Below are 22728 nucleotides of genomic sequence, written 5' to 3' on the forward strand. Positions count from 1 at the left end.
GCGAGTACTCCATCGGGACGGCTTCTGTCTGGGAGGTTGGGCGGTCAGAGGGCATACCCAGTGCTGAAGTAGATATCCAGCCTAGTTCATCCTAAAACAGACTTTATGGGTTTATCCACCCCCTGGGAAGCGCATAGACACCTCAACTCCCCCTCTGATGGACCCCCCCTTACACCCCCAGACGAACACTACCACCAGTACCATCATCGTCAAATGACTATACCACTCTTTCACTAATTAAAAAAAAAAAAAAAAGAACATTTGTTAATTATTTGCAGGCAAGATTGTCATAAAGGGCTTTTTCATGTGTCCAAACTGAGTTAGTTGGTACAATGGATCTTAACGGACATGCACATACTTAGCTTGATTATACTGTATGTGACAACCTATTGTTCTCCCTTGACTGTGGAGACAGACATGCTAGTGTGTTTAGCTCTTAGACAACATTCCCTCTACACACATGCTGAGACAAAGGACTGTTCTGGTCCAATTTTTATCTATTACGTGTGTCTTTGCCCCTTACGTTAGTGTGTAAAAGAGTTTAAAAAAAATGCATAGCACTTAGGGAGCTCAGCTCACTTGTTTATACTAGTGTATATGGCTCCTCAGTGTTCCCGTACAGATACTGAAGGTACTGTAGCGCTGATGTGTGTGGAGTATCAGTAGTGCAATGCCTGCTGTGTTCACTCTCCCTCATTCAGATGTGCTCAGGAGGTGTGATGTGGGGTCCAGCAGAGGCAATAGGAGTGACTGTCACGCCTCGCTACCCTAGGAGTTTAGAAGTTTGAGTGTTGGAATGTTCTTTTTAGATATTTATAAAATGTTGCTGCCTACCAACAACATTATCATGCACAAAGGTCTTAAGTCTCAACTAGGCTTCCTCTCTCCCAACTGAGTTTAGAAGCAGGCCTTTAGAGGAACAAGGAGTGAGCTGGGATTCAGGGGCCTCATTTATAAACCGTGCGTGCATACCCCAAAATGTGCATGCGCCAGTTTTCACGATCAAGTTGGCATTTATAAAGATGTAACGTGATGTGAGAATGTGCTCAGCTCCCCGTTTAGACCATGCGTAAGCACATCTACTAGTGACTGAAATATTGTATTGCAAGCTGGCAAGCAAGTATTTTGTCCAAATGGGGGATATGATGAAAAGCTTATTCATAAAAAAACTAAAAACAGGACAACATATTAACACAAATGCAGCCATTTGCCATTACTAAGAGCAAAATTCTTTATTTAATCTAAAATAAACATTTGAATCTTTCTATTTTCATAACCATTGCAGAATACATTTCTCACCTTTTCTAGCCGTAATGGGTTCATATTCCCGAAGTAGCCATACAACAAATTAGCATGTGCATCTAATTTAATTGGACCTAGGAGCCTAGTAAATAGATAGGCTATGTATTAAGTTGTGCAATCCCATAGGCAGTGTGGTTTATAATATAGCCTACAGTCTAATTTAAAAGGTGAACAGTTTCTTTTACATTGAAGTAGGCCTATGTATGCTAATGTAATAAAAAAAAGTTGGTAGCCTTAGACAATTTTTCAGAATTCACGGCCAGTCCCATCATATTTAGATGAAAAGTCAATGCAAAACATTGTTGAATTTAAACGTTCTGCTGACAGGTCCACAATTTGCCATTTGTTTTCTCTTTCATAAACTGTATTGGAACATTCTGCCAACACAGTAGTTTTATGTAAAATATTTGATTATGGGTAAGCTAATGTATTGCTGTGAGATAGAAGCACAACATTGGCAATTTAATCAGAGCCTATACTAAGGCAGGACATTGTTCAATATTTTGTTTATCAATAGATAGAAACAATTTCTATTTTGCACTTTAGTGTGGGCTGTAGCATTTAGCCTACTTTTAAAGTGTTTCAAAATATAGGCTACAATCAACCTTACAGACATCACGCACTCGCTATAGGCAGCATGCATGTTTAGTTTGAATAACTGCAAAACATTCTGCCCACAGAAATGTGATCAAAATTGCAATTGCCCATGTTAGATACTGCCATGGCCTAATTCCACATTTTACAGCAAATAAAGTGTGTTATTGTCACCATAAAAGTTGAATGGAGGTGTTTTCCAGGCAGAGTTTTAATGCGTGCAGTTTTACAATCGGTCCGATTTATAAACGGGAAACAATCATGCATATATAGGGTGTGCACCAAATGTATGAATCTAAATATTTTTGTACTCCCGCTGAATTTTCAGAAATGTCTCTAATTCGGAAATGTGTGAACAGTTATAAATGAGGCCCCAGGACTATATTGGTCAAGTCTCAGATGACACCATATTTCCTATATAGTGCACAACTAGGTGGCTCAGGTCAAAAGTAGTGCATGCACTTTATAGGGAATAGTCATGGTGTCATTTGACTACAATTTTTAAATGTCATTAATCTATCCAAATATTTATCTGATCGATTGTATTTATGAGCTGTAGTCATGAGCAAAAGTGTGAAGAGCAACTATTGTTTTTGCAGATATTAATAGATTATATAATACCTGGATTCACGTTTGTATCGGCTGCTTCTGCAGATTAACTAGCCCATCATTAAATACATCTGTGAAAGGAGAGCAAATTTTACTCAAAACTGCCGTTTTCCATTTTTTTGCTGTTGCTTTTGTTATCCAAAATTCCTTGCTTCCCCTTTGTTCTTGACTTTGTTTGTGTTGAACACCCAATTATTTTTTTCCCAAAGGTCTCCTTTTTGTCAGAGAAAAGCTGTTGATTTTTCCTGTTTTAGAATTCAACCCTGTAAAATTCTTGACAAAAAAAATGGTAATAAAGATATTTTGCCGCTCTTTAGCACTTTGAAAGAATGTTTAATTTTGTATGTCTAGTGAAGGGTGCATTCTATTCTGATTAGTATTCAAGGATCATCATGGAGTGTCATGTTTTATCTACATATCAAAATACATTTCCTATTCACACATTGCAGTACATCACAAGAGTTGGCTAAAATTGTCTGAATATGGAATATTATAATCTTTGTGTAATGTTACTGAATTCATTTTATTATTGAGTGAAGTACAAACAAATATCCCCAAAACTACCTGTGGACCTAAAATGTGTGCAATATCAAGTCTGTTGGCATCACAGATGTAGTTACTTTCTGCAGGATGAAAGTATTTTGGACCAGTACTACCTATCCCTCATTGACAACTCTGGCAAGTAGAAAAATCCAATCAACCCAGACAGTGGTCAAATTCTCCTATGGCATTGGAAGCAACAAAAACAAGACTACAGGCCTGTTCCATTCTCCACTCCTGAAGTCTGCAGTCTAAAGGAGCATTTGCATGTATATTTCAAGGAGTGTACGGTGCCTGGTTTTATTTTTAGCAAGTGTGTGAGGGCGTCGCAGCACACCTCACTGGCTCATTTTCCCCTTCCTGTCCAATCATGAGTGTGGCCTTAACTAAAGTGCATTGCACTCCGAAACAAGTCACCGACAAGTGTTGGGAGTTCGAGTGAGAAAAATATCTGAAATCAGGAATCGCCACTTAGAGTGCAGTATATACATACACCCCTTCATGGCAGCTATGATCCTGTGGGTTAGTGGCACATAAATGTTCTTGTGTTCATAAAGTAGTTTTCTTCAGCTGAAATGTCACAGTATTTGGGCCAACTTCATTTGGATTTGGTGATTTCTTTGTCCTCTTGGATCCAAAGGCTTTCCTGTAAAAATCCCAAAATAAATGTAGTTAGACTCTATAGGCTAACAAAGCAAGATTGTAATTCATGTGTATATGGGAGTTTGACATTGCACACTAGAAAGGCTGGGATAAACTACCTCCGCATCAGCATTCTTTTAATCGGCTTAATCTACCAACCAATCATCTCCCACAGCACCTTCTTCCTAACCTAACTTGGCAGGTGTAAAATAAATGCCTGGAACTAGATCCCCCCCACACATTCTGCTCTTGTTGACGAGAGTAACAAAACTGTCCATGTTCTTTTCTGCAGTGTTCAACCAATCCAGTAAAATGGAGTGTCGCCTTGTTAACCTCTGAAAGCGGGAGTCACAGGCTCTCTCTTCAATTTCCCTTGAAAACCGGAACATATGGTTGTTTTATGACTGCGCTGAGGCTACCCTCCCCCATAAGTGTCTTGCCTCCAAATAATTTACTCAGTAAGGTCACTCCCACTAAGGCCAATTTTGAATCGTTGATATCCCAGGCTTATAATATGTGCTGTGCGCAATAGCCTGGGGATACGGTTAATTATGCATTTAATTGTTAAATGCCTTTAGTTTGTTAAATGTAGTTTTTGTTTTGTGCTCTGTGTACACATACTTGATGAAATAGTGTCTTATAAGACCATATGGGCAGGGCACTAATTAGTGTACCAAACAATCAATCAATATATTGACATGGGTAGTTTCGGTTGAAGGTTACCAGCGCTGCTTGTGCTTTTTGAACGGCTCCCTCCAACATGGTGCGGTCGCTCAGCATCTGTCTGAGAGCTGCAGGGTCCATCTCCAAAAGCATGCCTACGAGACAGAGTCCTTCTAAATTCTAACTATTACAGACCACTAAAATGGTTTATGAAAGACAGCATTAGCAGTATCTGTGATATTACAGTTCACTCAATGAGACATTTTGTTCTAGAGACTTATGTTTAAACAGTTTAGTGGTGAAGCTGCCACCATATTGCTTCCGCCTTACAGATCTGCAAATATTGAAGGGCCAAAGGGAGAGTAGGGATCAAATTGGGACTGGCTAGTGGCAGGGCTAACCTGTAATGTCATTTGAGTGCACTGCGTCCATCTCCTGCACCAGTAGAAACAGCCTCTCTTCCAGCCTCTCAGTGTCATCGGCATCTGATGAGTCACTCACATCTGTCTCTTCCACACCCAGCCTACAGCAAAACAGGGTAGGGGAAACATATCACACCATGAATATCCTAAACAAAATTGCACATTATAGGCTAAGTATCCCACACGTTATGGCTTTCGACTAGAGAGATATTAGATATTATTCTGGTATCACCATGTATTTACTATTGGATGTACAATAATGACACCATAAAATGGATGGATAGTGTTATATTACTGTATAAGTGAGGAACGCTGTCTTAGCCTTCTGTGTCAGGTTTCTAGGCTCTCCTTTCGAGACCAATGGCCCATACAGAAACAACCCCAAGTCATGTATCCTCAAGGCTTTTAGGTAGATCTGAGTGTGGAAACTGTAGGTGTAACCAATATGGTGGAAAAATAGAATTAGTTAATCAGTGGCTACTATCATATTGCTTATACCTACCCAACTCTAGGGTAATATGGGATGTATTTGGACAGGGCCTCAGTCTGCTTGACTGCCAGATCTAAAATTAATGACGGCCATTAACAGAAAGTAGCCTAATCAGTCTAGTTTCCATCCATTCAGAGGTTCATCAGCGTTGTGTCTGGATATACAAACAAAGTCCTTCATAATATCTTTCTTCCCCACAATGATGTCCAGCTCCACACTCACTCCTGCAGGGTCTTCAAGGCCAGGTTCACCTGCTCCTCCAGTAGTGAGGGTTCTGAGAGAAGATGCAGCACCGCTTCTTTATGCTGCTCCAGTAGCATGCCTGGAGTGGTACATGGGTAAATACATGTTAGGGAAGCATTATAAGCTGTTGGTTCATAAAGGATCAGCCTGCGCTTGCACTGTGTGGATTCGCATTGTATAGGGCAGGGGTCAGCAACAGGTGGCCAGCAAGTGATTTTCTTGGCCCCAAACATATTTTTGTAATAAAAATAAAATGTTTTAAATAAAACTGAATTTTAGTTTTGGGTCAAAAAAAGACTAAAGTCACCAGGGATTCAGCAAAAATCAGGTCCAACAAAAATCATCCCGCAGCTGAATCTAGTTGCCTACACCTGGTATTTGTTAACACCTAATAATAATAATAATAATTTGGGGGTGCCTATATTTGTCCGGTTAAGCAGTTGTAGAAGGGTGTAATGGAAATGTATTTCTTGCATATCCCAACTCCCCCTGAAATACACGCAGGGAGTGAGTGTCTCACAACCAGTTGTTTGCCATTGGAAGAGATTTAAGGAATTAATTTGTGCAGAGCCTAACTCAGGTTGTCGAACTTTTTGGTCAAGCAGAAAAGTGTCAAACTTTGTGTGTTGCTTTTTTGGCAAGATCTTTTCTCTCAATGAGACTAATCTGGTAAAATAAGGGTTAAGTAAATAAAATAAAATCATACGTTTGGAGGGAGGAGAGATGATTGGCTTACTGATCAGTAGGTTGATTACCAGTGATTTTCTGTGTGTGGCCAGTGTTGTAGATGTCCACTAGCTCAAACAGCTGTTCCCCAAGCGAGTCAGAAGAGGCAGATGCTTCATCTTCCTCCTTTGACATCATTGTATTGCTGACAGGACAGAAGTCATGGAGAGATCATAGTTAGTTGAGGTCTAGTCTCACATGGCCATTCTTCCAAATCCGTCTCGTTGACTAGACTACGAGAAGCCTGGGCTCTGGAGGTTAGTTAAGATCAAACTCAACCAAATTGTGACACAAAAACTCACACGGGGCGGAGTTCAACCCGAGTTAAGCATGTGGAAATGGAGCACAATTCCCTTTTTATGAACTTTTCTCTCTACAGTCAGCCTCATTTACTGCCTTTTAAAACGCTATTTGTTTGGGGTGGAGATAAAATAAATGAAGGTGTGGAGGAGGTGTCTACAGATCAGAGTATGTGAGCGGAGTTGTGTGGTTGGAAATCCAACCACTCCGGTCTTTTTCCAATCACTTAGCTAAAAACCGCTCTGTACTCACAGGAAAAAAGCTGCAGCTCCAAATACAATTAATTCATTAAAATCACAATTTAACACCCATCTATTTTTATGACAACCTGGACCTACCATTTGGTTTTGAAGAATTGAAACCAAACCATGTGATTTCAATGAAAAGTATTTGAATAAACATGAAAAAGGTGATTGTAAGACTTGCACATCATTTCAAATAGGCTACATGTCATATTAAACAGCATAAATAGGTCAGAAGAAGGGATGAAATGGTTACTGGTTTCAACATAAAATTCCCTGACGATTAGTATTACCTGTTCAAATTTTAATTATCATTAAAATCGTGTTTGCTTATCACGGTTTGAAAAACTCACGGTAAATACTGTCCAGCATCAACCAAAGTTAGCAACAGTCTGACGCAGGCGCAGCTGCAACGTTGGTTTTGTTTTGTGTGACAACATGGCGGAAGGTAGTGACAGCGCTCGGGAGATTTTTCAGCCTTCTTAGAGGACCAAAAAGTGTGGTCGTATTTTGGGTTTTACAAGAGTGCTGAGGGGAACTTAATCGAAGATGGTCACCCTGTCTGCAGAACATGCACCAAAAAAAAAATGCTGCGAAAGGGGGCAACACTTCAAATTATTTTTTATATTTTACTAGGCAAGTCAGCTAAGAACAAATTCTTATTTACAATGACGGCCTACCAAAAGGCAAAAGACCTCCTGCGAGGACGGGGCCTGGGATTAAAAAAATAAATATATACAATATAAATATAGGACAAAACACACATTACAACAAGAGAGACAACACTAAGGAAATGTTCTGTAACCTGGGCCTAATGCCCTATTTTTATTTACTTACATTTATTTAACTTGGCAAGTCAGTTAAGAACAAATTCTTATTTACAATGACGGCCTACCAAAAGGCAAAAGGCCTCCTGCGGGGACGGGGGATGGGATTAAAAATGGGACAATAAATATAAGACAAAACACACATCACAACAAGAGAGACAACACAACACTACATAAAGAGAGACCTAAGACAACAACATAGCAAGGCAGCAACATATGACAACATAGCATGGTAGCAACACAACAACATGGTAGCAACACAACAACATGGTAGCAACACAACAACATGGTAGCAACATAAAACATGGTACAAACATTATTGGGCACAGACAACAGCACAAAGGGCAAGAAGGTAGAGACAACAATACATCACACAAAGTAGCTACAACTGTCAGTAAGAGTGTCCATGATTGAGTCATTTGAATGAAGAGATTGAGATAAAACTGTCCAGCTTGAGTGTTTGTTGTAGCTCGTTCCAGTCACTAGCTGCTCAAACTGAAAAGAGGAGCGACCCAGGGATATGTGCTTTGGGGAACTTTAACAGAATGTGACTGGCAGAACGGGTGTTGTATGTGGAGGATGAGGGCTGCAGTAGATATCTCAGATAGGGTGGAGTGAGGCCTAAGAGGGTTTTATAAATAAGCATCAACCAGTGGGTCTTGCGTCGGGTATACAGATGTCCAGTTTACAGAGGAGTATAGAGTGCAGTGATGTGTCCTATAAGGAGCATTGGTGGCAAATCTGATGGCCGAATGGTAAAGAACATCTAGCCGCTCGAGAGCACCCTTACCTGCCGATCTATAAATTATGTCTCCGTAATCTAGCATGGGTAGGATGGTCATCTGAATCAGGGTTAGTTTGGCAGCTGGGGTGAAAGAGCAGCGATTATGAAAGAGGAAACCAAGTCTAGATTTAACTTGAGCCTGCAGCTTTATTTAACCAGGTAGGCCAGTTGAGAACAAGTTCTCATTTACAACTGCGACCTGGCCAAGATAAAGCAAAGTAATGCGACAAAAACAACAACACAGAGTTACAGAAACAAACATACAGTCAATAACACAAAAGAAAAGAAAAATAGAAAAATCTATGTACAGTGTGTGCAAATGCAGAAGAGTAGGGAGGTAGGCAATAAATAGGCCCTAGAGGCGAAAATAATTACAATTTAGCATTAATACTGGAGTGATAGATGTGCAGATATTGATGATGTGCAAGTAGATATACTTGGGTGCAAGAGGGTAAGTAATAATATAGGGATGAGGTAGTCGGGTGTGCTATTTACAGATTGGCTGTGTACAGGTACAGTGATCAGTAAGCTGCTCAGACAGCTGATGCTAAAATGTTAGAGGGAGATATAAGACTTCAGATTCAGTGATTTTTGCAATTCGTTCCAGTCATTGGCAGCAGAGAACTGGAAGGAAAGGCGGCCAAAGTAAGTGTTGGCTTTGGGGATAACCAGTGCAATATACCTGCTGGAGCGTGTGCTACGGGTGGGTGTTGCTATGGTGACCAGTAAGCTGAGATAAGGCGGGGCTTATCCTAGCAAAGACTTATAGATGACCTGGAGCCAGTGGGTTTGGCGACGGATATGTAGTGAGGGTCAGCCAACGAGAGCATACAGGTCGCAGTGGTGGGTAGTATATGGGGCTTGGTGATAAAACGGATGGCACTGTGGTGGACTACATCCAGTTTGCTCAGTAGAGTGTTGGGGCTATTTTGTAAATGGCATTGCCGAAGTCAAGGATCGGTAGGATAGTCAGTTTTGTGAGGGTATGTTTGGCAGCATGAGGGAAGGAGGCTTTGTTGTGAAATAGGAAGCCAATTCTAGATTTAATTTTGGATTGGAGATGCTTAATGTGAGTCTGGAAGGAGAGTTTACAGTCTAACCAGACACCTAGGTATTTGTAGTTGTCCACATATTCTAGGTCAGAACCGTCCAGAGTAGTGATGCTAGTCGGGCGGGAAGGTGCGGGCAGCAATCGGTTGAAGAGCATGCACTTAGTTTTACTAGCATTTAAAAGCAGTTGGAGGCCACGGAAGGAGTGTTGTATGGTGTTGAAGCTTGCTTGAAGGCTTGTTAGCAGTGTCCAAAGAAGGGCCAGATATCTGCTGAGAGAAGGACAGTGCACCGTTTAGCCATGCTCCCAAGTACTTGTATGAGTTGACTACCTCAAGCTCTAAACCCTCTGAGGTAGTAATCAGACCTGTGGGGAGAAGGGCATTGTTCTTACCAAACCACATTACCTTTGTTTTGGAGGTGTTCAGAACAAGGTTAAGGGTAGAGAAAGCTTGTTGGACACTAAGAAAGCTTTGTTGTAGAGTATTTAACACAAATTCCGGGGAGGGGCCAGCTGAGTATAAGACTATCATCTGCATATAAATGGATGAGAGAGCTTCCTACTGGCTGAGCTATGTTGTTGATGTAAATTGAGAAGAGCCTGGGGCCTAGGATTGAGTCTTGGGGTACTCCCTTGGTGACAGGCAGTGGCCGAGACAGCAGATTCTCTGACTTTATACACTGCACTCTTTGAGAGAGGTAGTTAGCAAACCAGGCCAAAGACCCCTCAGAGACACCAATACGCCTTAGAATGGAATGGTCTACCGTATCAAAAGCTTTGGCCAAATCAATAAAAATAGCAGCACAACATTGCTTAGAATCAAGGGCAATGGTGACATTATTGAGGACCTTCAAGGTTGCAGTGACACATCCATAACCTGAGCGGAAACCAGATTGCATACCCGAGAGAATACTATAGACATCAAGAAAGCCAATCAGTTGATTATTGACAAGTTTGTCCAACACTTTCGATAAACATGGCAAAATAGAAATAGGCCTATAACAGTTAGGATCAGCTTGATCTCCCCCTTTAAATAAAGGACGAAGTGTGGCTGCCTTCCAAGCAATGGGAACCTCCCCAGAAAAGAGTGACAGGTTAAAAAGGTTGGAGATAGGCTTGGTGATGATAGGGGCAGCAACCTTAAAGAAGAAAGGTTCTAAACCATCTGACCCAGATGTTTTTTTGGGGGGTCAAGTTTAAGGAGCTCCTTTAGCACCTCAGACTCAGTGACTGCCTGCAGGAAGAAACTTTGTAGCGGGGCAGGGGAAAAAGAGGGAGGAGCGTCGAGGCTAGTCGCATTAGAAGGGGTGGGAGATGAGGAAACGTTGGACGGGCAGGGAGGCATGGCTGAATCAAATAGGAATCCTGACTTAATGAAGTGGTGATTAAAAAGCTCAGCCATGTGCATCTTGTCATTAAGGGACATGGGCAGCTGTGAGGAGGGTGAGGGTTTATTTTCCAGGTCTAGACCCACAGAGAGAGAACTGCTCCTAACTTTGACCTTCCAGTTAGCCTGAACGCCCTTATTTCTCATTTGCCCGAACGAGAGCCAGTCAGCCTAAGTATGCGTGTGCTGAGCCTTTCGCCAAATGCAATTCTTGAGGTGGAGTAACTCTGCAAGATCACGGTCAAACCAGGGGCTGAACCGGTTTTTACTTCTCATTTTCTTTATGGGGGTGTGTTTGTTAACAATACCACTGAAAATATAAAAAAAGAAGGTCCAAGCGTCTTCGACAGAGGGGATCAAGCTGATTCTATACCATTTTACAGGGGCCAGTTCATGAAGGAAGGCTTGCTCATTAAAGTTTTTTAGCAAGCGTCTATGACAAATCAGGACAGGTTGTTTCACTGAGCAGCCATTATGAACACAGGCTGTAAAACAGTGTTCACTAAGGTCAATACAGAAAACACCAGACTGATACCTATCAGGATTATTTGTGAGGATAACATCGAGGAGGGTAGCCTTTTCTGGGTGTTTGGAGTCATACCTTGTGGGATTGGTAATAATCTGAGAAAAATGTAGGGCGTCCCATTGCTTCAGGACTTGGTCAGGTGGTTTAAGCATGTCCCAGTTTAGGTCACCTAGCAGGACAAATTCAGACTCAGTGTAAGGGGCCAGGAGAGAGCTTAGTGCAGGTAGGGTACAGGCTGGTGCTGATGGAGGACGATAGCATCCAGCAAAAGTCAACAAAGAGCTATATGAAAGTTTAATGCTTAAAACCAGTAAATCAAATTGTTTGGTCCTACATCCCGCAATGAACTGAATGACATTCAGATTAACATGGATGGCTTGAATGAACCTGTTTTCATTTTGGGTGAGTCTTGTGAAGTCCAACAAGTCAGTGTAGAGATAGTAAACACCTGCTGCATTGTGGAACATCACATTTATGCAGTTTCCTTTGAAAGTAACTAAAGGAATGTTGTCAGAACCATTCTTGTTAAGCAAGAATGTTCTGAACTCAACTGGCTTCCTGTACCGCTTTACATACAGTTCGGCCTAACTGTACCACTCTCCCCGCCTGATGTGTGTGTGAGATCTACTTTAGCACTACCTACCTTGTCCTTTGTGACCTGGTCACTTAAATTGAAATTATTATATAAAATGTCATACATTACACTAGCGGTCGATGCAGGAGATCTCCTAGCAATTGTCAGAATTTCCTTTTCCTGTAGTCCACGATCATCTCCTTTGTCTTGATCACATTGAGGGAGAGGTTGTTGTCCTGGCATCACACTGCCAGGTCTCTGACCTCCTCCCTATAGGCTGTCTCTCATTGATGTCGGTGACCTACCACCATTGTGTCGTCGGCAAAGGTTGTTTATTTATTATACAATTTTATTTAAAAACGTTTACCCCTTTTTCCTTCTCAATTTCGTGGTATCCAATTGGTAGTTACAGTCTTGTCTCATCGCTGCAACTCCCGTACGGACTCGGGAGAGGCGAAAATCGAGAGCCATGCGTCCTCCGAAACATGACCCAACCAAGCCGCACTGCTTCTTGACACAATGCCCACTTAACCCGGAAGCTAGCCACACCAATGTGTCGGAGGAAACACCTGGCGACCATGTCAGCATGCATGCGCCCGGCTCACCACAGGAGTCGCTAGAGCGCAATGTGATAAGGACATCGCTGCCAGTCAAACCCTCCCCTAACCCGGACGACGCTGGGCCACTTGTGCGCCGCCCCATGGGTCTCCCGGTCGTGGCTGAGCCTGGACTCGAACCAGGATCTCTAGTGGCACAGCTAGCAACTGCGATGCAGTGCCTTAGACCACTGCGCCACTCGGGAGGCCCAGTCGGCAAACTTAATGGATGGTGTTGGAGTCCTGCTTGGCTACACAGTCATGGGTGAACAGGGAGTACAGAAGGGGACTAAGCACACACCACCTGGGGGCGGCCCGTCAGGAAGTCCAGGATCCAGTTGCAGAGGGAGGTGTTTAGTCCCAGGGTCCTTAGCTTAGTGATGAGCTTTGAGGGCACTATGGTGTTGATCGCTGAGCTGTAGTCAATGAACAGCATTCTCACATAGGTGTTCCTTTTGTCCAGGTGGGAAAGGCCGTGTGAAGTGCAATAGAGATTTCGTCATCTGTGCATCTGCTGGTGCGGTATGCGAATTGGAGTGGGTCTTGGGTTTCTGGGACGCTGGTGTTGATGTGAGCCATGACCATCCTTTCAAAGCACTTCATAGCTACAGACGTGAGTGCTACGGGTCGGTAGTCATAAAATGACGTTGGAGGCGGTTTATGGTAGAGAAATTAACATTAAATGATCTGGGAACAGCTCTGGTGGACATTCCTGCAGTCAGCGCACTCCCTCAAAACTTGTCTAAAAAATAACGATATTTTGGAGATCATTTAATTTCAAATAACCCGAAAATGAGTGAATGCAAGGGAAAAAGGCCATTCTTGAACATGGGGTGAGACGTTCTTACTAATTTATACGTTTGACAGTTTGTTATTTAGAATTATTTCTGTTTTTATAGGGAAAGAAACCAAAAGCCCACCGTACCTATTTTTAGGAAAATTGTCCGTCCGTCAAGTGAAATTCCCTCATTTGTATTTTCTCTCTTAACTCCAGGACCACCGACAGTTTGTTGTTGTTGCCTGATGCAGGACTCTAGTGTCAGGGAGACTCTGACTGAAAACGCCTCCATTAATTGCCACAGTTTAGACAACCGATAGATCAGCGTTCTTACTCCTTGTGATAGTGTGGTGCAATGACTGAATGTCACCATCTAGCACAAACGGTCGCAGCATAAGCTCGTAACTTTTAATGGAAGAACCACTGTACAGTCGTGGCCAAAAGTTGAGAATGACACAAATATACATTTTTCACAAAGTTTGCTGCTTCAGTGTCTTTAGATATTTTTGTCAGATGTTACTATGGAATACTGAAGTATAATTATGTGTCAAAGGCTTTTATTGACAATTACATGAAGTTCATGCAAAGAGTCAATATTTGCAGTGTTGACCCTTCTTTTTCAAGACCTCTGCAATCCACCCTGGCATGCTGTCAATAAACTTCTGGACCACATCGTGACTGATGGCAGCCCATTCTTGCATAATCAATGCTTGGAGTTTGTCAGAATTTGTGGGTTTTTGTTTGTCCACCCGCCTCTTGAGGATTGACCACAAGTTCTCAATGGGATTAAGGTATGGGGAGTTTCCTGGCCATAGACCCAAAATATCGATGTTTTGTTCCCCGAGCCACTTAGTTATCACTTTTGCCTTATGGCAAGGTGTTCCATCATGCTGGAAAGGGCATTGTTCATCACCAAACTGTTCCTGGATGGTTGGGAGAAGTTGCTCTCGGAGGATGTGTTGGTACCATTCCTTATTCATGGCTGTTTCTTAGGCAAAATTGTGAGTGGGCCCACTCCCTTGGCTGAGAAGCAACCCCACACATGAATGGTCTCAGGATGCTTTACTGTTGGCATGACACAGGACTGATGGTAGCGCTCACCTTGTCTTCTCCGGGCAAGATTTTTTCCGGATGCCCCAAACAATCGGAAAGGCGATTCATCCGAGAAAATGACTTCACCCCAGTCCTCAGCAGTCCAATCCCTGTACCTTTTGCAGAATATCAGTCTGTTTTTCCTGGAGAGAAGTGGCTTCTTTGCTGCCCTTCTTGACACCAGGCCATCCTCAAAAAGTCTGCGCCTCACTGTGCGTGCAGATGCACTCACACCTGCCTGCTGCCATTCCTGAGCAAGCTCTGTACTGGTGGTGCCCCAATCCCGCAGCTGAATCAACTTTAGGAGATGGTCCTGGCGCTTGCTGGACTTTCTTGGGCGCCCTGAAGCCTTCTTCACAACAATTGAACCGCTCTCCTTGAAGTTCTTGATGATACGATAAATGGTTGATTTAGGTGCAATCTTATTGGCAGCAATATCCTTGCCTGTGAAGCCCTTTTTGTGCAAAGCAATGATGACGGCACGTGTTTCCTTGCAGGTAACCATGGTTGACAGAGGAAGAACAATGATTTCAAGCACCACCCTCCTTTTGAAGCTTCCAGTCTGTTATTCGAACTCAATCAGCATGACAGAGTGATCTTTAGCCTTGTCCGTCCGTGTCAACACTCACACCTGTGTTAACGAGAGAATCACTGACATGTCAGCTGGTCCTTTTGTGGCAGGGCTGAAATGCAGTGGAAATTTTGTTTTGGGATTCAGTTCATTTGCATGGCAAAGAGGGACTTTGCAATTAATTGCAATTCATCTGATCACTATTCATAACATTCTGGAGTATATGCAAATTGCCATCATACAAACTGAGGCAGCAGACTTTGTGAAAATGTATATTTGTGTCATTCTCAAAACTTTTGGCCACGACTGTACAACTGTTGTCTGCAAACTTGATGATTGAGTTGGAGGTGTGCATGGCCCCGCAGTCATGGGTGAACTGGGAGTACAGGAGGGGGCTGAGCACGCACCCTTGTGGTGCCCCAGGGTTGAGGATCAGCGAAGTGGAGGTGTTGTTTCCTACCTTCACCACCTGGGGGAGGCCCATCAAGGAGTCCAGGACTTAATTGCACAGGGCGGGGTTCAGACCCAGGGCCTCAAGCTTAATGATGAGATTGGAGGGTACTATGGTGTTGAATGCTGAGCTAGTCAATGAACAGCAATCTTACATAGGTATTCCACTTGTCCAGATGGGATAGGGCAGTGTGCAGTGTGATGGCGATTGCATTGTCTGTGGACCTATTGGGGCGGTAAGCAAATTGAACTGGGTCTAGGGTGACAGGTAAGGTGGAGGTGAGATGATCCTTGAATAGTCTCTCAAAGCACTTCATGATGACAGAAGTGAGTGCTACGGGGCGATTGTCATTTAGTTCAGTTACAACTTTGCATTATTGGGTATAGGAACAATGGTGGCCATCTTGAAGCATGTGGGGACAACAGACTGGGATAGGGAGAGATTGAATATGTCCAGCCAGCTGGACTGCGCATACTCTGAGGACACGGCTAGGGATGCCATCTGGGCCGGCAGCCTTGCGAAGGTTAACCCGTTTAAATGTCTTACTCACGTCGGCCACGGAGAAGGAGAGCCCACAGTCCGTGGTAGGTGGCCATGTCGGTGGCACTGTGTTATCCTCAAAGCGGGCGAAGAACGTGTTTAGCTTGCCTGGAAGCAAGATGTCGATGTCCGCGACGTTGCTGGTTTTCCTTTTGTAGTCCATGACTGTCTGTAGACCCTGCCACATACGTCTCGTGTCTGAGCCGTTGAATTGTGACTCCACTTTGTCTCTATACTGATGGTTTGCCTGTTTGATTGCGTTGCGGAGGGAATGACTACTCTGTTTGTATTCTGCCATATTCCCATGTCACCTTGCCACGGTGGTTTGCGCTTTCAGTTTTGCATGAATGCTGCCATCTATCCATGGTTTCTGGTTAGGGTAGGTTTTAATAGTGGGTACAACATGTCCTCTACACTTCTTGATAAACTCAGTAACCGTCTCGGTATATAAATCAATATTATTCTCTGAAGCTACCCGGAACATATCCCAGTCCACGTGATCAAAACAAACTTGAAGTGTGGATTCCAATTGGTCAGACCAGTGTTGAATAGTCCTTAACATGGGTACTTCCTGTTTGAGTTTCTGCCTCTAGGAAGTGAGGAGCAAAATGGAGTCGTGGTCAGATTTTCCGAAAGGAGGCGGGGGAGGGCCTTGTATTTTTTATTTTTTTTTCACCTTTATTTAACCAGGTAGGCAAGTTGAGAACAAGTTCTCATTTACAACTGTGACCTGGCCAAGATAAAGCAAAGCAGTGTGACACAGACAACAACACAGAGTTACACATGGAGTAAACAAACAAGCCAATAACACAATAAACAAGTCAATGATACAGTAGAAAAAAGAAAGTCTATATACAGTGTGTGCAAAAGGCATGAGGAGGTAGGCAATAAATAGGCCATAGGAGCAAATAATTACAATTTAGCAGATTAACACTGGAGTGATAAATGAGCATATGAAGATGTGCATGTAGAGATACTGGTGTGCAAAAAGAGCAGAAAAGTAAATAAAATAAAAACAGTAAGGGGATGAGGTAGGTAGGTAGGGTGGGCAATGTACAGATGGGCTATGTACAGCTGCAGCGATCGGTTAGCTGCTCAGATAGCTGATGTTTAAAGTTGGTGAGGGAAATAAAAGTCTCCAACTTCAGCGATTGCGTATGCATCCCGGAAGTTGTAATAACAATGGTCGAGTGTTGTTCCAGCGCGAGTGCTACAGTCAATATGCTAATAGAATTGAGGTATTTCCTCAAATTTGCTTTGTTCAAGTCCCCAGCTACAAAAAATGCAGCCTCCAGGATATATTGTTTCTAGTTTGCATAAAGTCCAGTGAAGTTCCTTGAGGGCAGTCGTGGTATCGGCTTGAAGGGGGATATACACGGCTGTGACAATAACTGAAGTGAATTCTCTTAGGAGGTAATACGGTTGGCATTTGATTGTGAGGTATTCTAGTTTGGGTGAACAAAAGGACTTGAGTTCCTGTATGTCATTACAATTACACCATGAAACATACACCCCCGCCCTTCTTCCCCTAGAGATGTTTATTCCTGTCGGCGCGATGAACTGAGAATCCAGATGGCTGGACCGACTCTGACAGTATATCCCGAGTGAGCCATGTTTTTCCGTGAAACAGAGTATGTTACAATCCCTGATCTCTGGAAAGAAACCATTGTCCTGATCTCATCAACTTTGTTATCCAGGGACTGAACACTAGCGAGTAATATACTCGGAAGCGGTGGGTGGTGTGCGCCTTCTAAGTCTGACCAGAAGACTGCTCCGAATCCCTCGTCTCCACTGGTGTTGTTTTGGGTCGGCCTCTGGAATCAGTTCAATTGCCCTGGGTGGTGCGAACAAACCATCCACTTCAGGTAAGTCGTATTCCTGGTCATAATGCTGGTAAGTTACTGCCACTCTGATATCCAATAAGCCTAGTAGTTAGAGCGTTGGGCCAGTAACCGAAAGGTTGCTGGATGGATTCGCCGAGCTGACAAGGTAAAAATGGGTTGTTCTGCCCCTGAGCAAGGCAGTTAACCCACTGTTCCCCGGGCACCGAAGACGTGGATGTCGATTTTGGCAGCCCCCCGCACCTCTCTGATTCAGAGGGGTTGGGTTAAATGTGGAAGACACATTTCAGTTGAATGCATTCAGTTATATTAGGTAACTGACTAGGTATCCCCCTTTCCAATAGTTCTTCCCGGCTGTATGTAATAACACACCATTTTCTGGGCTAACAATGTAAGAAAACTAAATACTGCAAAGTTTCCTAAGGACTAGAAGCGAGGCAGCCCCCTCTGTAGGTGCCATTTTATAAAATGTTATACCATTTATATCACCACATGTTTCGAAATCTGTTTAGAAAGCGATGGTTATTGATGTTTCTAAATGTTTAAACACAGCATCGGAATTGTAGTTTACACAGAGCCAAATGTGGGCGAACGTTGGCCTAAAGGCTGAAAACCCTACATACAGAGAAGGGTTTTTGAGAGCTAGACTGAGAATATCCTGGAGAGTAGGAAAACTAGAGGTGAGGGCTGTTTGGGGTCTGTTAGTAAGACTTCCCCCCCCCCCATCCTGCTAGATTAGTTGCCCATGTGTCTATTATTCATCCTGTGGCCCGACTCAAACAACTGGGAACTCGAAAAAGTATGAGGTCAAATCATGACATCAGTGATCTTCAGGTCAGAAAGTTGGAGCTCTAGAAAAAGGCCAGAGTTCCCGAGTTGGAATTCCGAGTTGGATGACCGTTCAAAACTGTTTTCCCAGTTGGAGCTAGTTTTTTTCCAGAGTTCACAGTTGTTTTGAATGCGCTGAAGTCTGAGATTTGGTATTCAGACTTTATTCAGTCGCGTAACGCACTCTACATGTGTGGCTGCCTTGTGCACTCTGAATAAATGTAATTCAACCACTGAAAACTCTCCCATTTGCTGGCCAACAGATTTTCTCATGGAGTTCTCTTTTAACAGGGTTTTCAGTACATTTATCTTAAGCCATCCCTTTAAATACTGTGTACATTTTTAGTTGGAATTTTGACGACAGACTCACTAGAATATATTGAGTTCATTGAGAGAACGGGTTCAGAATATTAGGGAAAAATGTTTCAGTACCAATTGCTTGATAAAAAAAATACTCTGATCATGTAGATTATTTAGGTTTAGTAAAGTATTTATGAATCACAAAAAAAACAGGTTTGGAGGGCCTTTACGCACTTAATAAAGGAAATGGTGGATTGATTAATTAAAAAAATTGCCACATTCAGTTCTTCAATTCATGGTAATGTTAGAAGATTAGTGTACATAGAAATATAATAGGGCGAATAGTGTACAATAGTAGGCTATACCCTCGTCTATTGCCTGCACTAACCATGGAACTGTGTGATGGCACGGCCAAGTATTGTGCCATGCGTCAGGTTCAAACTGTTACGGCTTGGTCTGCGCTGCGCTTCATGACGATTTAATTAGCCTACATGTCTTTAAAAAATATATATAAATTACCAACTTTTACTGATGTTCCTCAGCAGCAACCACAAGGCTGTTGATGGCGTTTACAGAGGAAGCAAATTAAGGTAAACAAAACAATGTAATGGAATGATAATGTAGGCCTAACCAACTGAAGGCAAGTAACAGTAAATTGGCAGTTGAATATGTGTGGTTAATAATAATAATAATGGATTGGATTTATGTAGTGCCTTTTTATCAACTACGGTACTCAAATCGCTTTACACAGTAAAGGGGAAACTCACCTCATCCACCACCATGTGTACCACCCAGCTGGGTGATGCACTGCAACGATTTTCTGCCAGAATGCTCACCACACATCAGCTAGCATGGTGAAGAGGTGGAGTGATAAAGTGCATTCGGTAAGTATTCAGACACAGATCCTCTCAAGCTCTGTCAGGTTGGATGGGGAGCGTCGCTGCACAGCTATTTTCAGGTCTCCCAGAGATGTTAGATTGGGTTCAAATCCGGGCTTTGGCTGGGCCACTGAAGGACATTCAGAGACTTGTCCCAAAGCCACTCCTGCGTTGTCTTGTCTGTGTCCTTAGGGTCGTTGTCCTATTGGAAGGTGAACCTTCGCCCCTGTCTGAGGTCCACTCTGGAGCAAGTTTTCATCAAGGATCTCTCTGTACTTTGCTCCGTTCATTTTCCCTTCGATCCTGACTAGTCTCCCAGTCCCTGCCGCTGAAAAACATCCCCACAGCATGATGCTGCCACCACCATGCTTCACCGTAGGGATGGTGCCAGGTTACCTCCAGATGTGACGCTTGGCATTCAGGCCAAAGAGTTCAATCTTGGTTTCATCAGACCAGAGAATATTGTTTCTCATGGTCTAAGAGTCTTTATGTGCCTTTTGGCAAACTACAAGCGGGCTGTCATGTGACTTTTACTGAGGAGTGACTTCCATCTGGCCACTCTACCATATAGGCCTGATTGGTGGAGTGCTGCATAGATGGTTGTCCTTCTGGAAGGTTCTCCCATCTCTACAGAGGAGCTCTGTCAGATTGACCATCGGGTTCTTGGTCACCTCCCTGACTCTTCCCTGACCCTTTTCCCTCGTTTTCTCAGAAAACCTGTTTTTGCTTAGTCATTACGTGGTATTGTGTGTAGATTGATGAGGAAAAACAATAATTTAATCCATTTTAGAATAAGGCTGTAACATAACAAAATGTGGAAAAAGTCTAAGGGTCTAAATACTTTCCGAATGCACTGTATATGCCAATTTAGAATGATTAGGTGGCCATGATGGAAATAGCGACAGGTTGGGAATTTCGCCAGGACACCAAGGTTAACACGCCGAGAAATGCCATGGGATTTTTTATGACCACAGAGTGTCAGGACACCCGTTTAACGTCTCAAACCGAAAAACAATACATTAATTGCACTATAACGGTGACAAATGGTGCAAACAAACTGTTAGAGCCTACATAAAGCTTTCCCAACAGCAGAGTCCCAACACCTTACCACTGCTACACCTGGCTATCAGTGAAGCCTTGCCTGGCAGCAAAACAGTTCATTCAGCCTCATTTACTGCCTTTTAAAAAACTTGCTTAAACTAATGTGGTTTCTACTGGATAAGTAGCAATCTATAATTTCGATTAAGACATTAATGAGCGAGCTAGGACGGACGTAGTCAATATAACTATTTGTTCAGCACTTTTGAAATTTACAGCGACAGAATTCAGAACATGGGCCGTTCTTAAAGTATTCTCCCTGTACACCAAGTCAGAACCGTAGGATAAATAAAGGGGGCATATAAGCAGACAATGAAAGCTCTTATAATATTCAATAATTACATTTCTCTAAAACAGGCTATAAGCTACATGTGCACCACCAAGTCAGAACAGTAGGCAAAATTATGAGGGGAAAAGGAAAAGGGACCAAATTATTAGGTTGAGGTACATGGGCTACTAACAGCTTACTACACAACATACACTTAGTATTACTTTCTTAGCTACAGTGTCTCTCCCTGGCATATGACATCATTTATGCAGCAGCATACAATACATTTTGGGACTCACCTTGTGGTGCTGTGCTCAATTGAATAGGAAGGTGGCGTGGCGGTCCTTCGTGGGCACATTTTGTCATCAAAATTTGTTGTCAAAGTCTGGTTTTCTCTGGATTTATGGTGCTTTCAAGACAACTGGTACCTCGGAAAAAAACAAGGTTGAATCATGATGTCAGTGATCTTCAGGTCGGAGCTCTAGAAAGAGGCCCGAGTTCCCGACTTGCAATTTCGAGTTGGATGACCATTCAAAACCTATTTTCCCAGTCGGAGCATTCCCAGTTCCGAGTTTCCAGTTGTTTTGAACGTAGCAGAAGTCATGCTGGATTGACAGCATGGCCAATGTTGAATGTTTATCCTTTTATCACACACCCACACCACTGAATAGCAGGCTAGTTATTGCTTTGCAATGCTTGCAGTTAGCCACCGATTCCTTCCAAACCTCTCATTGTTGAATTTGCGATTTCCAACTTGTGTAATGTTCATGTCCAATGAGCACCGATACGTTTTATCTATAATTTCTCATAATTATTTATCTTCACATGACAAGGATTTGAAAAGATTGTCGACTTGATTTATGATGATGACTTCTAGCTTACTAGCAAAGATTTTGAAAGTATGATGTTGACATGATCAGTCCAATCAAAGCTACGGTAGATATAAAGTGATTTGACATCATTTTATCTGTAGCTAATGACCTTGAGCCTTCTTGGAAGGCCCTTTTAATGTAACTCTATGGCAGCACTCAGAGAGCTTGAATTTTCGAGCTCTCCCCATAGATCGTGCGGTGACGTAGTGTCCCCATGAGTGACAGAACACTGAGCCAATCACGGTGTGTAGAGAACATTACCAACCCCTACGCTCCGTATTTCCCACTGGCTGCCCCACCACCACAGAAAGCACAAAGGTAGGCTAAAACACCTGCATTTTGGAGCTGCTTTTCTCATGTTTGTGTGCGGCTTTATTAACTCAATGAAATATTGTTTTTTTTTTACATGGTTTGCAAACTGGTATGTCACACGTATTAATGCCAAAATAACATTCAAAACAGGCAACAACAAAAAACAGGTGGGGTCGATACTGGAGAATGATGCTATTTCTATCGGGAGTAGTAGATGCTTTTTCCACTTTGAACCAGCAGTTTCGCTAGACCTTATTCATGGTTTCCTCACGCATTTAGGTGGTGGAATTATTAGGAAACTAAGTGAAAGTCAGAATACGGCGTATCTGTAGCTGAGTATGTGAGTGGAGCGGGTCGCCCTGCCCAATTTGACTGGAGCGA

The 22728-nt window shown here is 42.9% G+C and overlaps 2 protein-coding genes across 7 annotated transcripts in view; one reads left to right on the forward strand and one right to left on the reverse strand.

Annotated features, from left to right (window-relative positions):
- The window catches only part of sec16a (SEC16 homolog A, endoplasmic reticulum export factor), a 103989-nt gene extending 101168 nt beyond the window's left edge, over window positions 1–2821 (forward strand). For all 6 annotated transcript variants that reach the window (XM_082978806.1, XM_082978808.1, XM_082978809.1 and 3 more), the window contains one exon: window positions 1–2821. In XM_082978806.1, the coding sequence (XP_082834932.1) occupies window positions 1–72 (72 nt within the window). In that variant the 3' untranslated portion in view covers window positions 73–2821.
- The window catches only part of LOC106560666 (uncharacterized), a 27076-nt gene continuing 5554 nt past the window's right edge, over window positions 1207–22728 (reverse strand). The window contains exons 3-7 of the mRNA XM_014123768.3: window positions 6261–6376; window positions 5485–5584; window positions 4752–4873; window positions 4411–4505; window positions 1207–3691 (exon numbers count right to left, since the gene is read on the reverse strand). Coding sequence (XP_013979243.1) covers window positions 3644–3691; window positions 4411–4505; window positions 4752–4873; window positions 5485–5584; window positions 6261–6376 — 481 coding nt within the window. The 3' untranslated portion in view covers window positions 1207–3643. The remainder of the gene's footprint in view (window positions 3692–4410; window positions 4506–4751; window positions 4874–5484; window positions 5585–6260; window positions 6377–22728) is intronic.

The sequence above is a fragment of the Salmo salar genome, chromosome 01 (assembly GCF_965601325.2).
Source record: "Salmo salar chromosome 01, fSalSal1, whole genome shotgun sequence".
In the NCBI taxonomy this organism is placed as follows: Eukaryota; Metazoa; Chordata; class Actinopteri; order Salmoniformes; family Salmonidae; genus Salmo; species Salmo salar.